General features: G+C 45.9%; 1 protein-coding gene across 1 annotated transcript; it reads right to left on the bottom strand.

Moving 5' to 3' along the window:
• Positions 1-4,669: 4,669 nt before the first annotated feature.
• On the bottom strand, positions 4,670-8,675 carry C15H9orf131 (chromosome 15 C9orf131 homolog). The gene is made up of 2 exons (XM_028146385.2): positions 8,445-8,675; positions 4,670-8,111 (listed from the first exon to the last, which is right to left on the bottom strand). Exons 1-2 carry the CDS (start codon positions 8,673-8,675, stop codon positions 4,944-4,946), a joined length of 3,399 nt encoding a protein of 1,132 aa, XP_028002186.2. The 3' UTR covers positions 4,670-4,943.
• Between the last annotated feature and the right edge of the window lie 9,397 nt (positions 8,676-18,072).

The raw sequence follows: 18,072 nt of genomic DNA, 5'->3' as shown, positions 1-18,072 counted from the left end.
GTATAGAGTGTACTCTTCTTCAGCAGCTACCGTCATAAATCATTTAGTGCTTCTGATTTCAGTACCATAATGCCTTACCCAAAAAAGATTATGGTGCAGAGAAAATTATTCACAGTCAAATTTGTGTTGCTTGTCCTAGTACTTATACCAGGCTCTCATCTGGTCTAAACAGATAGAAAATCTTCACCAACGTAAGAACATTCTGTCTTATTCCTAAGTGACAGCCTATCCTTAGGGCTAAAGACAGGGAAAGATATTTAGTACCTCTGCATTAAGCTATGGGAGCATAACAGAAGGCAAGTGATATTTTCCCATGAAATATGTAGAAATAAGTAATAGAAATTTGTTTTGAAACGATTGCTTTGTTTTCACTTGTCACACAGTGTGTCTATATGGAATATGGTTGGAACTCTAGCAATTCTTATTTTGAAATGTTTTTATTGATTTCAGAGAGGAAGGGAGAGAGAGAAGCATCAATGATGAGAGTGAATCATTGATTATCTGCCTCCTACATGCCCCATACTGGGGATCGAGCCCTCAACCCGGGCCTGACCAGAATTGAATCGTGATCTAGTTCATTAACTGATGCTCAGCCACTGAGCTACACCAGCTGGGCTCTAGATTCTTCAAGAAAAATCAAGATCAGACTTGTAGTGAGAGGCCTGTTTCTAAGGCTGGCACTTGAGCTTATAGCAGTGTAGCTTTCTGATACAATGATTGACAGTGCTTTGTAAACAGTAGGAAGCAGTGAGGGACTATTCGTCACCTTTCATCTGCAGAAGCCTGCATACTTAAACCAAGAGGTAAGTTGTATCAGCAGTCTTTTTCCCTACAGTGTTCCCAGAAAGAAATTGGAATATAGTCTTAACTAATCGCTTCTTCCCATAGGGTAAGTGCTATGATTAAAAGATGGGTTTTTGACTAACATTATGGCATCAAATAGATCACAGAGGACCAACAGTATGCCACAGATGAAACTATAAGTCTTAACATATTTGAGATATATTTGGATCCAAGATATTGATCCTACAAGTTGCTGTGAGAGTCTAGTGGTTACACAATACCCATGAGGAACACTCACCTGCCGGTCATTAATTTGGTCTGCCAATTATTAATTCTTGTGAACTATGGCAAATATTAAGTGTTTTGTTATTCTTGCCCAACCTACCGAGTCCTTAAAAGGACAAGAATATAGGACTTGAATTTTTCATAAAGCTATCTAGAGATGGATAGAGTCATTAAATATTCCTGTGTTAAGTAGAAATTCAGAATTGCATTGTCTTTGTGACTCTTGAGTGTGGTGGTAGTTGGGGGCAATAGGTGGGGAGAAAGAAAGGACTTTCAGTTCCACCCTTAGCCAGCAGGTGGTGAGTTTTGGACTCGGGCCCTCAGGTTTGGCTTATAAATAAAGCTTTGGAATAGAATAATGAAATTAGGAGACAGAGGAATAATATGTACCTTCTGACTGGCTGTTTTTCTGAACCAAATATACCGAGTAGAGGGAATATTGTAGAATGGAAAGAATACAGGATTGGGAATGTGGACTTGACCATAGAATCTCTCTTTGAATGGCTTCATTGCCATGCTATCAGGAAACAAGTGCTGTCAACAAGGTACACTTTGTTATGTGGCTGCAAGAAGGGTAAACCAAACCAAGATAGGAAAGGTAGTCTGAACTGGGCATTAAAGGAAGGTGGGAGACTTGACATGGAGAAGTGCAGGAGAGCAATTAGCAAAAGGCACAGAGGGTAGAGAATACAGAAGAATCATCAGGTTGGCTAGCAAGGGAGTTCTGGAGTGAATTTGAAGGTCAGAAATCACATGAAGACTTTCATATGCCAGGAATGAACTTTAGTCCAAAGATATCTGGGGGGTTTAGACAGGGAAGTGAGTCAGATTTCAATGCTAAGAGGATTTGTGTGTGTGTGTCAAAAAGCCAAAATTTACCATATAATTACCAAGTGTACAGCATAGGCAATTCACTTTCAGAATAACCTATTTTTATAGAAGCAGTAATGTGCATTGTAGAAATTTAGAAAAATATAAGCATATTTTTTAAAATGAATATTCCCAATAATCAGAAACCACCATCTTTAGTTGCTATTTTCAGTCTTTTTCTGTGAATGTGTGTAAATGTGTATGTCTATAAGTGGTGTTTTAAAATCAAGATGAGATCATCTTGCTTTATACCTTTTTTTAACATTAATCGCCACCTTTTCCTTTTATAAGTTTTTTATTTTTTTTATTATTTTTAAAATATATTTTATTGATTTTTCACGGAGAGGAAGGGAGAGGGATAGAGAGCCAGAAACATCGATGAGAGAGAGACATCGACCAGCTGCCTCCTGCACACCCCCCACCGAGGGATGTGCCCGCAACCAAGGTACATGCCCTTGACCGGAATCGAACCTGGGACCCTTGAGTCCACAGGCCGACGCTCTATCCACTGAGCCAAACCAGTTTTGGCAAGTTTTTTTTTTTTAATGTTATTGATTTTAGAGAGAGAGAGATAGAAACATCAATGATGAGAGAATTGGCTGCCTCCTGCACATCCCACACTGGGGATCGAGCCCGCAACCTGAGCACGTGCCCTGACCTGGAATCAAATCGTGACCTCCTGATTTGATTCATAGGTCGACTCAACCACTGAACCACACCGGCCAGGCAAGGAATTCTATATATTTTTAATTGTACTGGTAACATTGGACATCTATTTTTGTGGGAGGTAGGTGGGGAGAGTTAAATTTTTGCCTACCATACTCAAAACTTAGGTTAACCTAACATCCTATATAATAAAAGCTTAGTGTGCAAATTGTTTGACTGGGAGTTCGACCTCTCTCTATGACATGAGCTGACCACCAGGGGGCAACGTGCAACATGGAGGGTGTTGGCAGCGCGGTGCCAGCGGTGGGCAGCAGTGAAAGTGCTGCTGGCCCCAGTGGGCCCTGACCAGAGCAGGACTGTGGCAGGATGGTAGAGCAGGTGAGGGGGTGGCGCCAGGCCATGGCAGGGTGCCAGGCAGGGCTGTGAAGCAGGGGGCATGAGCTGGGGCTGCGAGCCTGGGGCCGCAAGTTGGGGCCTGGTCCCCACTGGCCACCCCGAGGGACCCCACCTGTGCACGAATTTGTGCACCAGGCCTCTAGTCCTATATAATAAAAGGCTAATATGCAAATTGTCCCCTTGGGAGTTAGACTGCTTGTTATGTGTGATGACCACCAGGGGGCGGTGAGGAATGAAGGCAGCCCACAGCCGGCAGCTGGGGGAAGGAAGGCCCTGATCTGCCCTGATCACCGGCCAGGCCTAGGGACCCTACCTGTACACAAATTTCATGTACTGGTCCTCTAGTCTATACTATATACTAATAAAGGGGTAACATGCAAATGGTTGGGATGCCCTCATGTGCAATGACCAATCAGCTGGAGGCTGTGTTTGCAGCAGGCATGGGTGGGCGGGGACTTGGTGGGCAGGGACTTGCAGCAACGGGGGCAGGGCCGCGGCTGGGGCCTCCGCGCACCGCACCTGCGCTGGGGGTCCTGAGGCACTTGGAAGTCCACAGGCCTCTGCCTCGGCCCAGCCTACCTCTTTGGGGCAATCTATTGAGGAGCCCCGAATCAGTGGGCGGGGCCTACCTCTTTGGGGCGATGGATCACGGGGCTCCCTCACTGACAGGGCACAGGCTAGGCTGGGACATACACACACACACACACACACACACACACACACACACACACCCCTCCCTGAGTGCACGAATTTTCGTGCACTGGGCCACTAGTTGATATATAAAAGTACCAGGAAAAAAAATATTTTAGAAGCCACTGAAGGGAAATGTTGGTAAATTTGATTATATAAAAATTTTGAACTTTGGTAGAGTAAAAATCACCTTAAACAAAATTAGAAAAGCCACAGGTTGGGAGAAAATAACTGATATACATATTAGGTTATGGTAAGCAGGATCCCTGCAACCTGTGATTATGCTATTTTACATGGAAAAGCTAATTAAGGCTGTAAATGGAATTAAGGTTGCTAACCAACTGCCTAAATTGGGAATAGTATCTTGGATTATCCAGGTGGGACCAAGTATTTATATATGTCCTTACAAGTGGAAGAGGGAAGCAATAGAGAGCAGATTGACATGATATGAGAACTTGGCCTTTGGTAGCTTTGAAGATGGAGAAAGAGGCCTAGTAGCCCAGACTCCCTCTAGAACCCAGGAACGATAAGGAATGAATCCTGCTCTGTGCCTACAGAAAAGAATGCAACCCTGTCAGCCCCTTGATTTTACTTTTCTGACAAAGTAAATTTGTGTTGTTTTGTGGTAATTTGTTATGGCAGCAGCAGAAAACTAATACAATATCCAACAAATAGTGCAGCAGTGGAAAATGGGTGAAGGATATGAACAGGCAATTCTAGAAGAAATCCAAATGGCCATTAAACATGAAAGGCACTTGTTTTTGTAGCCATGGGAATGAACGGTTATTGAGTTGACCCAGGGAGAATAAAAGTAGAGGGCTGAGAAGAGATGGAAAGATATGTGGAGAACTGTGGGTTGAGTGGGTGAAGTGGGACTATTCCCAGGCATACCCTGGGTCTGCCTAGACCAAGACCAATTGTGCTCATATGAAGAGGTATTTTTCTTCTGTTCACTTGCTGTGAAGTTCTCAAGGGCAGCACTGGACTGTGCTCCCTGGCCTTTCAGCTTCACCCTATAGAGTAGGGGTGTGTGGATCCCAGATTGATCATCTATCTGTGAAGGGCTTGAAAAGAAAGTTAAGCCTGCAGAATCCTGAGCTCTCTATTTTAGGGACCTGATTCTGAGGGAATGTAGTTGATGGAGAAGTTAATAGGGAACTGACATTCCCAATATCCCAGACTCCAAAGAAACGAGTGGGATTTGTCTAATTTAGCTAGTTTATTAGGATTTCCTCTGCTTGTTTCCCCAGCCCTCAGCTGCCAATACTATCAGCTTTTTTCTCATGCTGACTGGATTTGGTGGGCAGGGGTCCATGGGTACCCGGAAGCTTGGCGAATATCCTTTGGAGACCCCTGGTAAGGGGAGGCTTAGGTGTGGGGGGAGAGAGATGTTTCTCCATTTGGGCCCAAGGGCAGCAGTGCTTACAGTGCCGAGGGATCAGGATATCACCAGCTCTCAGCTCTGCTCCTCGCTTATCTTGGGGGCCTGCAGCCTTGGAGCGAAGCTGCTGGGGGAGAGCAGTGTGGAGAGAGCTCTGGTCCCTGTGCTGAGATCTTTGGGAAAGTCTGGCCTGGGCTGGATGGCTCTTCCCTGTAACTGTGAATGACCCCAATCTTGCATCCCCTCCACTGTGGTCTCCAGATTTGGGTTTCCTGGGGTTCTCTCTCTTTTTGGCTGAAGATAGGACTGAAGCCTTGTTCTGTCTGTTGCCTGAGACTGGAACCTCGGGGTTTGAGGGCCCTCTCAAGCCTGGGCAGTTCTCATCAGCCTCCATGTGAACAGATTGTCCCTGAAGTGAGACCTGGGCCACCATCTTTGCCTTCATTCTTTCCTTTCTCTGAAACCTTTGTTCTGCCCTACCTGACCCTTGTGTCTGAGGATGGGAAGAGGAGTGGGAGTGATAACAGTGGGAGACCTGGACAGGCTGAGTCACTGTGCTCTCAGCTTGTGGGGGTTGACAGTTTGAAGACTGGGAGCACAGATTGGGGGGATACGTCTGCTGTGAAGAGCAGGAAGAGAGTCTCCAAGTGCCAGGAGTTGTGGAGCTCAGGGCAGGGGAGCTGCCAAATGATTGACTTGGACCAGGGGATCTGGAAGCAGGGCTCAGCTGTAGTTTCTTCAGCCTGAGTTCTAATTCTTTACTCCAGTGCCAGGCCTGGATCCCAGAATGGGTGGCTATCTCTAGGTCAGCCTCTCTCTGGGAGTGTGGAATCTCTGCCTTAGCTCCTGGGAACAGGTCTTCCTTTGGTAGACCAGGCTGGTTGGGCTCAGTCTTCAGAGCTCCAGCTATGGTGGGAGGCCAGTTTATTGGCTGCAGGGAATCCACTGTTGGAGGGCTAGGGCCTTGGGGGGTCTCTCTTTGTTGCACATTCCCCCACACAAACTCAGGGTCAATGTGTGGACCTGTTAGAGGAGCAGAACCTGTGTTGGGAGATAGGGCTGGTTGCTCAGTGGCCCAGCTGTTCTCTTTCTGTTCCAATGCTTCCCCCTCAGGCTTATAGTTGCCTTGGTCTCTTATAGGCTCACTTAAGTGAGACTTTGACATAGAATTTGGATATGGGCTGGGGTCCCAGAATGGGGACACAGGAGCACAACAGATTTTTTTCTGCTTCATGTCCCCCCATGAAGGGTCTGTAGACTCGGAGGTCTTGAGGTTCTCTACCTGCCTCATAGTCTCCCACAAAGCCTTGGACTTAGATAAGACTCCCTGGGGGCCCATTCCTAGAGACTCCAGCAGACAGGCTGAAGGAAGGCTGGGAGATGAAACTGAGTCTTCAGAAACCCAAAGATGTTCTGTCTTTTGCATGCCTTTCCATAGAGTCTCCGATCCTGATGGGATACCTGCAGGGCTGGTACCATAGAATCCTGGGTTAAGTTCCAAGGCTGGGGGCTTAAAAGCTTGTGGATTTCCTCTGCATTCCCAGTGAGGCTTGTATCCAGATAAATCTCCCAGGGGACTGCCTCTCTGGAATTCTTGCTGGGGGTCTGAGGGAGGACAGGGGGCTGGCATTAGATACCCAGAGGCCTGAGGCTTCTGTGTGTATTCTGTGGTTCCCCAGAAGTCCTTAGATATAGGTGGTCCTTCAGAGCTGACTTTCTGGGGTTCTGACAGAGAATCGGATTGGTAAGGTGCTGGCATTGGGAGCCTAGAGGCTTGAGGACTCTTTTTATGTCCTGTGGTTCTCCACTGAGACTCACATCCAGGGGGAACTTCCAGGGGTCTAGTTCCTTGAGGCTCTGTTATGGGGGCTACAGATTGGAAAGGGGCCAGGATTGGAGGCTTAGAAACCTGAGGATTCTCATTTTGCCTTCTGTTTTTCCAGTGGTCCTCAGATCCATACAGGTCTCCTATAGGGCTGACTCCCTGGAGTTCTGGCAGAGAGGCTGGGGTTGGGCTGGGAACTAGCATTGCTGTCTCAAAGGCTTTGGGATCCTCCTTTTGCACCATGGTCCTCCATGGAGCCTCAAACTTAGTCATGACTCCCAGAAAGTTAGAGGGAGACAGCAGAGAGGCAGAGAGTGGATCTGGGATGTGTTGTGGGAAGCCAGGATCCCATGGCCTCCCCTGCCAGACCTCAGATAAGGGGGAAAACTTGGAGGGTCTGGTTCTTTGGAGTTCAGGCTGTGGGTGCAGGGCTTGATCCTCAGAGACCTGAGGGGCCACTCCCTGCCACAGAAGCCACTCCGTATGTGCCTGAGCACCTGAATGGACTCCTTTGTGGTCTATGGGGAAGCACTTAAGATGGAGGGGTAGTGATGGGACAAAAGGGGAAAGTGGAGAGGGAAGTTGCCGAGGATTAGGGGCCATCTCTTCCAGATCTTTTGTAGTATGGACTTCAGGGGTAGGAAGTTGAGTTGGGGAGCAATACTGGGGAAACAGCAGGTTGGACTTACGTAGGAAAGAAAACTTGTTGAAGCAGACAGAAGGACCAACAGATAACTTCAGGGGAGAGGGGCCACCTGAACTCAGGATGATGGCCTCCAAGGACTCACTGTGCAGAGAAGGGAGCCCCCAGAAGAGCTGGCTTTTTCTCTGCTGTAGACCACTGTCTGCTGTTGTCTTATGCCTCTCAGGTAGGTTGGTCAGGATCTGAAAGGTGGGGAATGATCTAGGAGGGCTTAGGGTCTGTCTGAATACTAGCTCTGTTGTCTCTATGGTCTGGTGGAGGCTCTCAGGATCACAGAATGGTTGGGATGGAGCTGTGGTGGCTTGCTGTCCAATAGGAACTTCTTTGGAAAGAAAATATGGCTTCAATGGATCCAGAGATACCGCCTCTTCTTTCTCCTCTTCCTCCTCTTCCTCCTCCTCTTCCTCCTCTTCCTCCTCCTCTTCCTCCTCTTCTTCTTCCTCTTCTTCCTCCTCTGACTTCTGCTTCCACAGATGACCAAGGAAAGCCACATGGTATAGAAGTGATAGGCCCTGGGAAATGGAGAAAAAATACTGTCAGCCTTTTCAGAGTCAAAAGGTGTATCAAAAGGTGTTCCACATCCAGAATGAACAGTTACTCAACTGGCCCCACATCTGTGATCAACAGTCACTTAACCATCCAGTGTTAATGGCCATTACCCAGCGCACCGGTGGAGATCAGCATTTCTTACACAATCCTACATCTAGGGTAAGTCATCACTGATCTGGCTTCAAATCTAGTGTCAGTGGTCAGTCACCCTGCCTCACATTTAAGGCTTATAGTCACTTATTTGGGCTCACATCCATGTCAATGATTCCTCACCAAAATTCAGATGTGGCACCCACCTTGCCTTGCATCATGTCTCCAGAGTACCAGGGCTGAAGATTTCGCCAGTTCCCAAGTTGCCACCACCTCTGGATCTGCCAAACCATGAATAGGAATAGTATCACTATATTCCCTGTACTCTGGAGGCAACTGCTGCCACAGTATCTGCAGGCGAGGGAATGGGTCAGCTGGCCCCAGAGAAGCCCCTTGTCCCCCTCAGCCCCAAGCAGGCCCTCTAGCAACCAGTCCATTTTTCTCAGCCTAGTGGCAGTTTATCTTGATGTCATCACTGTGTCTCAGAACAAAGAACTCCCAACCCCCACATGCCTAACAGCCTTCTCTCTGAACTTAAGGTAAAAAAAATGTGTCCACGAAACAATTCATTCTTCACACAAACCTGGGCAATCCTCTTTTGTCTTGATTACCATGGTCAGAATTATGCTTCCAGCATTGTGGTTCAGGACATGGATTCCAACATTAAAAATGCCTCATTCAAATCCTAGCTCTGGCCCTGGCTAGTTTTGCTCAGTGGTTAGAATGTCGGACTGAAGGGTCCCGGGTTTGATTCAAGCCAAGGGCACATGCCTGGGTTGTGGGCTCGATCCCCAGTAGGGGGTGTGCAGGAGGTGGCCAATCAATGATTCTCATCATTAATGTTTCTATCAATCTCTCTCCCTCTGAAATCAATAAAAATATTTTTTAATATTTTTTATTGATTTTAGAGAGGAAAGGTGTGGGATAGAGAGACAGAAACATCAATAATGAAAGGGAATCATTGATTGGCTGCCTCCTGCACGCCCCCTACTGGAGATCGATCCCACAACCCAGGCATGTGCCCTTGGCCAGAATCGAACCTGGGACCCTTCAGTCCACAGGCCGATGCTCTATCCAGTGAGCCAAATTGGCTAGGTAATAAAAATATTTTTTAGAAAATTCTAGCTCTGTCACTTCCTACCCATGAAATCTCGGTCAAACTTAATCTTTCAGTGCCTCAGTTTTTTCACCTGTAAAATGGGAATAATATTATTACCACATAGGGTTGTTTTGAGAATTAAATGTACACATTTATATGCTTAGGTTTGTACATGCTATATTAAAAATTTATTTCTTTTAAGGTTTCCCATTACAAGTCTCATTCCATCTTTAATAAATGGAGTCTGCTCCCTCTTTTCTTTTTCTTTTTTTTAATCTCTTGTCAACTGTGAACTGTTATTTGACTTTAGGTTGCCTGCAACATTGTTGGCAAGCATTTATGTTAAGAATGACAAATAAAATGTACTTGACCATTTTTCTTCATTTGCCCCTCTTTATCCTAAAGCAACCACTCTATTCCATGTCATCTCTTCTTTTCAGGGCCCTCAATCTCTGCCTTCACAGTACAAGTTAAAGCCTCTTTTCTCACGTCACCTGCCTCAAAGGCCAGCTTAGTCTGGTAGAAAGAGCACTGAACTAAGATTGAGGATACCTGGGTTTCCTAGTTCTTCCCTGATTGGCCATGTGATCTTGGACAAGAAAGTTTTCTTCATTGCTACCCTAAGTTGGATTAGATTAATTAATTCAACATATATTTATTGAGTGCCTAGTTTATTGTGTTCAGTCTCGAGTAGATAGAAGACAGAGTCTCTAAAGCAGTGGTTCTCAACCTTTCTAATGCCACGACCCTTTAATACAGTTCCTCATGTTGTGGTGACCCCCAACCATAAAATTATTTTCATTGCTACTTCATAACTGTAATTTTGCTACTGTTATGAATCATAATGTAAATATCTGTGTCTACAGCAGTGGTTCGCCTAAGACCATCAGAAAACACAGATATTTACATTACGATTCATAACAGTAGCAAAATTATAGTTATGAAGTAGCAACAAGAATAATTTTATGGTTGGGGGTCACCACAACATGAGTAACTGTATTAAAGGGTTGCGGCATTAGAAAGGTTGAGAACCACTGCTCCTATTTCTGTGGGGAAAGTCAGTCAAGTAATCTATATATAAAAAACCCTAATATGCAAATAGACTGAACGGCCGAACAACCGGTCACTATGACGTGTGCTGACCACCAGGGGGTGCACGTGGAACATGGCAGTCGTCAGTGGGTTGAGTGGTGGCGGAGGGAGTGGGGCTGCCGGCAGACAGGGGACCGGGGGACGGGCAGGGGTGCAGAGGATGGGCCGAGACCTACCCCTGTGCCCATCGCAGCCTCACAGCCCACGGTTCCTTTCAAGGTGCACGAATTCATGTACTGGGCCCCTAGTAGACAATAAAATAGAGATATGCATATTGGAGGCAGAAAAGGTTATCTAACCAGCCTGGGGAAAGGGGTTGCTTGTGTGTGTGTGGAGGGGGGGGAGGGGTTATGTCCCCGAAGAGGATTAAATGTTTGGTTTTGTGAAAAGGTGCTAGGGTAGAGGAAAATGTCCTATTAGGGAAAATGAAGGTATTTCAATTCGGTGGGGGTTGAGGAAGCAATAGGAGATAGAAATGGAAAGACAAGATCACGAAGGGCCCTGAATACCAGTCTAAGAAGTTGAAATTTATCCTGAAGGTAATGGTAAATCATTAGAAAAGTTTTGAGCAGGGAAGTGACAACATCAAGCTTGTGTCTTGCAAAGAACGCTTTGGCTATAGTGAGGGCAAAAAGATTAGAGATTGAAGGCAAGAGACTAGTTAGGGAGCTCTTGCTTTAATTTAGGCAAAATAAAAGATGAGGCCTGAGCCAAGGCAGTGATGGTGGGAATGGAGAATAATGGGTTCAAGTAGAATTCCACAGATATAACATTATGCTTTGTTACCAGTGGGATGGGGTGGAGGGAGGGAGAGTTGAGAATAACTCCAGGGTTTCTGGGAGGAAACTGGGTACATAATTGTACCATTGTACTGAGATAGGGAACACAGACCTGGAAACCAATTTAGCGTGTGTTTGGGGTTGATGGGTTCCATTTTAGATGTTGGAATTTGAGAAACCTGTGACAAGGAAAAGCTAGGCAAGAGGCAATTGGATACTTGGATCTGAAGCTTGGGAGAACAGTCTATGGAGAAGAAGTAAATTTGTCAGCTGACAGCATATATGTAGCAGCTGAAACCATAAAAAGGCTTAAAGATGACCAACTGAAATATTACATTTGGCCCAGGCAATGTAGCCAGTTGTGTTTTTATTTTTATTTTATTTTTAAAATATATTTTATTGATTTTTTACAGAGAGGAAAGGAGAGGGACAGAGAGCTAGAAACATCGACAAGCTGCCTCCTGCACACCCCCTACCGGGGATGTGCCCGCAACCAATGTACATGCCCTTGACCGGAATCGAACCCGGGACCTTTCAGTCCGTAGACCGACGCTCTATCCACTGAGCCAAACTGGTTTTGGCAGCCAGTAGTGTTTTTATAAAGAACTTGAATAAGTAGCCAGCACATAACTTAACAGATTGCACATAATAATATTTCAAGTTTAAAATTTGGCAATACTGACTCTCATTCCCACCAAGTGAAGACCATTAGAGTTAAGTAGTGGTTGTTCCCTCCCTTTGAAGTGGACAGGTGCTCTCCAGTTCAGCATGGCTCTCATCATAGTTTCATTGTTAATGCCCAGGCTAAGGGTTAGTTGCTGTTTATCATTTTGTTTTCTTATATTTTTTTTTACTCATTTGTATTACCTGCCTGGCATTTGCATTTGCTACCTCTGGATGAAGAAGACTGAGTCTTTAGAGAAGGCAATACTGGATCTTATTCTGTGCTAGTTAATTTATGGCAGCATAATTTACCAAGTTATTGATTGCTTTCTCCTATGCCTTGCCAGTGGGATAAAAGGTAACTGTTGCCCTAGCTGGTTTAGCTCCAGGGATAAAGAGCATCAACCTGTGGACTGAAGGGTCCCGGGTTCGATTCTGGTCAAGGGCACATGCCTGGGTTTGATCCCCAGTAGGGGGCGTACAGGAAGCAGCCAATCAATGATTTTCTCTCATCATTGCTGTTTCAATCGCTTTCTCCTCCCTTCCTCTCTGAAATCAATAAGTTATATATATTTAAAAAGTAACTGTTCTATTCCAGGAATTCGAGGTTTCTTATCTCATGGAATTGTTAATTGATTATTTATTTTTTAGTCCCAAACTAAAGTTGCAAGACACCTTGTCTGCAATCTTATTCAGGCTCTTGTGTGAGAGGAGAATTTAATTTAGCTGGGCATTCTTGAAAAGGAGAAGATGGAGGATCCTGGGTTGAAAGAAGAGGAGTTGCCCAAATATAGCAGTGGGCCCAGGGACTTGGGGAAAAAAGATGTAGTGATGGGTAGTGATGGGTTCACTAGGAGGCATCAGGACTTCTAATGGGGAGAGCTGATTTAATAGGGCACTGAACATCTAACACATAATCTTAGGAACTGCAACAAAAGATGCTGGTGTGCAAACTTGGCAGAGATACTGTGGAACCACCTGCCTTTGAATGGACCATAAGGGTTTAGACTATGCACATCCCAGGGGAACCCATGACAAGCTCAAACTGAGCTTTCCTAAGTGATTTTCTTTTCCTTTATTTTTTGTCCATTTATACCACACTAAAGAGGGGAAAGGACCCAATTATGGTTAATACTAGAGGCCTGGTGCACAAAATTCGTGCACTCGGTGGGGGGGTCCCTCAGCCCAGACTGCACCCTCTTGTAGTCCAGGAGCCCTTGAGGGATGTCCAACTGACAGCTGGCAGTCGGACATCCTTAGCGCTGCCATGGAGGCAGGAAAGGCTCCTGCCACCACAGCTGCGCTTGCCAGCTGTGAGCCTGGCTTCTGGCTGAGCGGCACTCCTCCTGTGGGAGCACACTGACCACCAGGGGGCAGCACCTGCGTTGAGCGTCTTCCCCCTGGTGGTCAGTGCACATCATAGTGACTGGTTATTCCACCATCAGACTGAAACCAGCTCTCTGACATCCCCCGAGGGGTCCTGAATTGTGAGAGGGTACAGGCCAGACTGAGGGACCCTACCAGTGCACAATCGGGGCTGGGGAGGGACGCAGGAGGTTGGCCAGCTGGGGAAGGACCGCGGGAGGGCTCCAGGGAATGTCTGGCCCATCTCAGTCCCAATCGGCCCGAGCCCAGCAGCAAGCTAACCTACAGGTTGGAGCACCTGGCCCCTGGTGATAAGTGCATGTCATAGTGACTGGTTGACCAGTCGACTGTCTGCCCCCTGGTGGTCAGTGCATATCATAGCGAGCAGTTGAGCAGCCTTAGCATATCATTAGCATATTATGCTTTGATTGGTTGAACAGCTGACCGGACACTTTTATTAGGCTTTTATTATATAGGATTGGATGTCTTTGAACTCCAATAAATGGGAGTTTTGAGCCAGATTTAATTTAATTTAGAAAAATTAAGTAATTTGATGTTTCTTACTTCTCAGTGTTATGGAATAAATTTATACTCTAACATGTATCATCCTATTTAATCTCTACAACTCCTTGAAGTGAGTATTGTTCTCCCCTTTCGTATAAGGGGAAATTGAGTTTGGAAGGCAGAGCTAAGGATAGAGAAACACTCTTGTACTGTGAGGAATCATTTGGTTTTTTTTTGGGTGTTTTGTATTTTTATTTTTGTGTGTGTGTGTGTGTTTTATATCTATATCTATATCTATCTATCTCTCTTTCTCTCTCTATATATATATTTTTAATTTATTTCAGTGAGGAAGGGAGAGGGAGAAAGAGATTGAAACATCAATGATGAGAGAGAATCATTGATCAGTTACCTCCTGCGCATCCCCTACTGGGAATCCAGGCCGCAACTCAGGCGTGTGCCCTTGACCGGAATTGAACCCAGGACCCTTCAGTCCGCAGGCCGACACTCCATCCACTGAGCCGAACTGACTAGGGCTGTGAGGAATTATTTGGATTTAAATGACAGAAAATAAAATCCAACATGTGTAAACAAAATGGGAATGTATCACATAACTGAAAATTCTAGGGGTAGGGCTGGCTTCAGGTAGTAGGATTGATGCAGGGACTCAATTCAATGTCAGCAGGACTCACTGTCCACTTCTTGGCTGTCTTCTATGCTGACTTCTCTCAGGTTTTGTGTAGCAGTACAATTGATGCTAAAAATGTGATGTCACTCTGACAACATCATTACTTACGGGTTTTAGTTGGTATGTATCCATCCTTGAACTCATTTCACTGCTCTCAGGGGAATAGACTGATTCTTCTGACAGGTCTGAGCCACACATATACCCTTGGAATAAGGGTGTGGAGGGAAGACCACTCCACCTGCACATGGACTGAGACTGAAGGAGTGGGAGTGTGGTAGTTCCTTCTGAGGACATAGACATACTGTTTCCAGAAAGGTGTATGCATGCTGGTATAAAACAAAGAAAACAAAACAGATATCCACTACAGCCCTCCCTAACTTCCCCATTTTGGTTTCTGACCCAGAGCTATATCATTATTCTTTTATGATTTAAGGCATAACTTGAAGTATGAATGCAGGTCCTCTGAAGGTTGGGGAAGAGTCTGAATGGGGCCCAGAGCAGGGATCTTGAAGAGGGGATCTATGGGAGACCCAAACATCTGTGTGGATAGACCATTCAATGACCTAGACTCAATTCCTAGATCTTTTCATCTCAGAGTCCTTTACCTCTGCTCCAGTCCAGCTGTGGTCATATCTGAAGCCTCATCATCAGGAACTGCTTTGCCTTCCAGTCTGACATCCCATCTTCTGACTTCAACCTTCAGATTTGTCCTAGAGATGACAATTCTTCAACCTTGTCAGGACATCCATTCCATTGATCCTTCCACTTTCTCCCTCTCCACAATAGACTTCGTGGTCAAACTCCCAAGCTCTTCTCAATTCATTCTCTTTCATAATTTCACCTGGCAAAATCCCAACTCTGCCTCTGCCAGACCTGCCTTGTAGGCAGTGGCTCGGCACTATTGGATAAAATCGCACATGAGTGAGTTGGTGCCCCCCATAAACTCACAGTCTGCAATTAATAATCAGCTCCAAGCATCACTTGAAAAGCATTTATTCATGAATTCCATTTATTAAGTGCCTGATGTGTGCTAGGAACTGGTCTAAGTATTTGGAATACATTGTTAATCAAAACAGGACAAGCTCCCTACCTGTGGCGCTTACATAATTCCTTAAAAAACAAACAAACCCTTTCTACTGAAAAATTAATTCAAGCCTTCTTCACTTTTCTCAACTTCTCTTTTCCTTGCACCGCCCACCCCCCCACCCGCCAGGTGATGTGCCAGACCTCCACTTTGCAGAGGAATCAGAAACCATTCCCTGCTACAATGAACGTTGTCTCTCTGGGAGGCCTTCCTTAACCCTCCCCCCCTCCCCCCCACCCCCGCCAAGCTGGGCTGGGTGCCCTGATCCTCTCCTCCCCCACCAGTACTTTCCACACTAGATTGTAGCTTATGTCTTAATTATCTGAGGGCTGGGACCTTGTCTACCCAGTTCCCTGCGTTAACTCCAGCATCTGGTGTTTAGTATCCGGTTAGAACTCAGTAACTTCTGGGCGAATGAATGAGAAATGGGCGGGATTTTTGTTGCGGGGTGGGGCCTGCAGCGGGACTCTTCCTCCGGCTTCCTGGTGGCCAACTCTGGAGGCCGCACCTCTGGACGCCCAAATCAGCCTCCTTGGCTTCCTTGATACCGGAGGTGGGCAGTTAAGCTCAGCCGAGATTTTGATGGGACTTTTCAGATGCCCCAGGGCCCTTCCCGCTGTGGGACTCCCCCACCCCGGTTGGCGGGGGCTGTGGGTGGGGCGGCTGCGCCCAGGATCCGCGGCAGAGCTTCTGAGCTTCGATGCCTGGCTTCAGCCCCCTTTGCTGCCCAACTCGCTTTCCCTCCGCCTCCCTGAAACCTTTCCATCTCCCTTCTTCCCTTCCTCCTGCCCCCTCTTCCCTCGCCTCCCTATCCTTCTCTATAAGGACGCTGAGTTAAGGGCCTGGCCAGCGGCCCACCTCCACTTGCCGCTTGGACAGAGATCCCATGCCAGTACCCTGAGAATGCCACGACTGATCAGAGGACGGTGAGACCTCCCAGAACCGCCCTCGGGGAGGGGTCAGTTTCTCAGACTCTGCCTGCCAAGCCAGCTCCCACAGAAGGGACGATGCCCACAGACCCGGGAGAGTTGTTTCAAAGCAGTTGAAGGAGCTGTGAGGCTGGGGCTGGGGCTGGGGGTGCGGTGGGAATGGCGGGTGGGAGGCCAGGGCAGTGTCAGTGGGCAGAGGTGAGGCTGAGTCCTGATGGGCAGAAGCAGGCTGGTGATCCAGTGGAGGGCCACTGTGGTGAGGCATTCTAGCGGACAGGACAGGCCCCAGCCTTCTAGAAGGGAGGGAAATTCAAAGCAGTTGCCTTCAAATCTCAGGCATTGGTATTTTACTGCATTTATTGACAGGCTACTATGTGTCAGGTCCTGTGTTTGATAGACACACTAGCCATGTCCCACTACAGATAGGAGAAAATGTTACTGTTTTAAATAGTTTTTCCCATTATGAAAGTATATACTGAATTTAGAAGATATGAAAAAGTATAAGGAGGAATCCCATATAAACTTCCAGTCAAAATAATTTCCATAGCATTTTTATGTATTTCTTTCCAGACATTACTATTCAAATTTCTACATTGCTTAAATAAACAGGTTTTTGTAAGGTAGGAAAGCAGTTAACATTTTAGCATAAACCTTTTCTACACACTATAAACTCTTCCTAACATAATTTTTAATGACTGTGTTACTCTCCAAAGTAGGATCTCTGAGGTAGTGAGGTAGCTATTTATGTGGTTAGTTATTTCAGCACTGACTTCTATGAGCTTGTCTCATAAATCCCAGTTCTTGCTAAACATCCCTAAGCTCCATTTTCCACAGGTACCCCAGGCCTAACATCTTCATAACTTAGGTCATTTTCTTCTTTTGACCCAATTTGCTCTTCCTGTTGTATCCCCCAAAGTAATTAGTATCATTTAGTCACCCAAGCAAGAAACACAGTAGCCATCTACACTGCTCGCTCTTCATCTTTTCCCATAAGAAGTCAGTCATCCACTTTTGCTAATTTTCTCAGCTGTTTCTCAAATCTGTCTCTCTTCCCCATCCTTACTGTCACCCTGGTAGAGAGAGAAGAAGGGAGAAGGGAGAAATATCAATGCCAGAGCAAAACATCAGCAATTGGCTACCTCCTGGATGTCCCGACCAGGGATTGAGCCCACAACCTAGGCATATACCCTCACCAGGGAATCCAACCTGCAACCTTTCAGTGCACAGGACAATGCCCAACCAACTGAGCCACACTAGCCAAGGCCCATTAGTATTTTTTAGACGTAGTTTTCTTTACTTTTTTGAACATATTTTAAATAGCTGGTTTGAAGTTTTTGTCTAGTAAGTTCAATATCTGGGCTTCCGAGGGGTCACTTAATTGATTGCTGTTTTTCTCCCCATGTATGTGTGTGTGTGCCAATTTTATTCATTTTTTAAACATTTTATTTCTTTACATATCTTGTACTTTTTGTTGAAAATTGGACATTTTTAATAATATAATATGGCAACTCTAGAATTCAGATTTTCTAGAGTTTGTTGTTACTGTTGTTTGCATAGTGATTTTTCTGAAGTAATTCTGTGAAGTCTATATTGTTTGTTGTGTGTGACCACTGCTTGGTTAGCTTAGTGGTCAG

Source organism: Eptesicus fuscus, chromosome 15, assembly GCF_027574615.1.
Source record: "Eptesicus fuscus isolate TK198812 chromosome 15, DD_ASM_mEF_20220401, whole genome shotgun sequence".
Classification (NCBI taxonomy): Eukaryota; Metazoa; Chordata; class Mammalia; order Chiroptera; family Vespertilionidae; genus Eptesicus; species Eptesicus fuscus.
The sequence above is the reverse complement of the archived record's forward strand: the minus strand, read 5'-3'. Positions and strand labels throughout refer to the sequence as shown.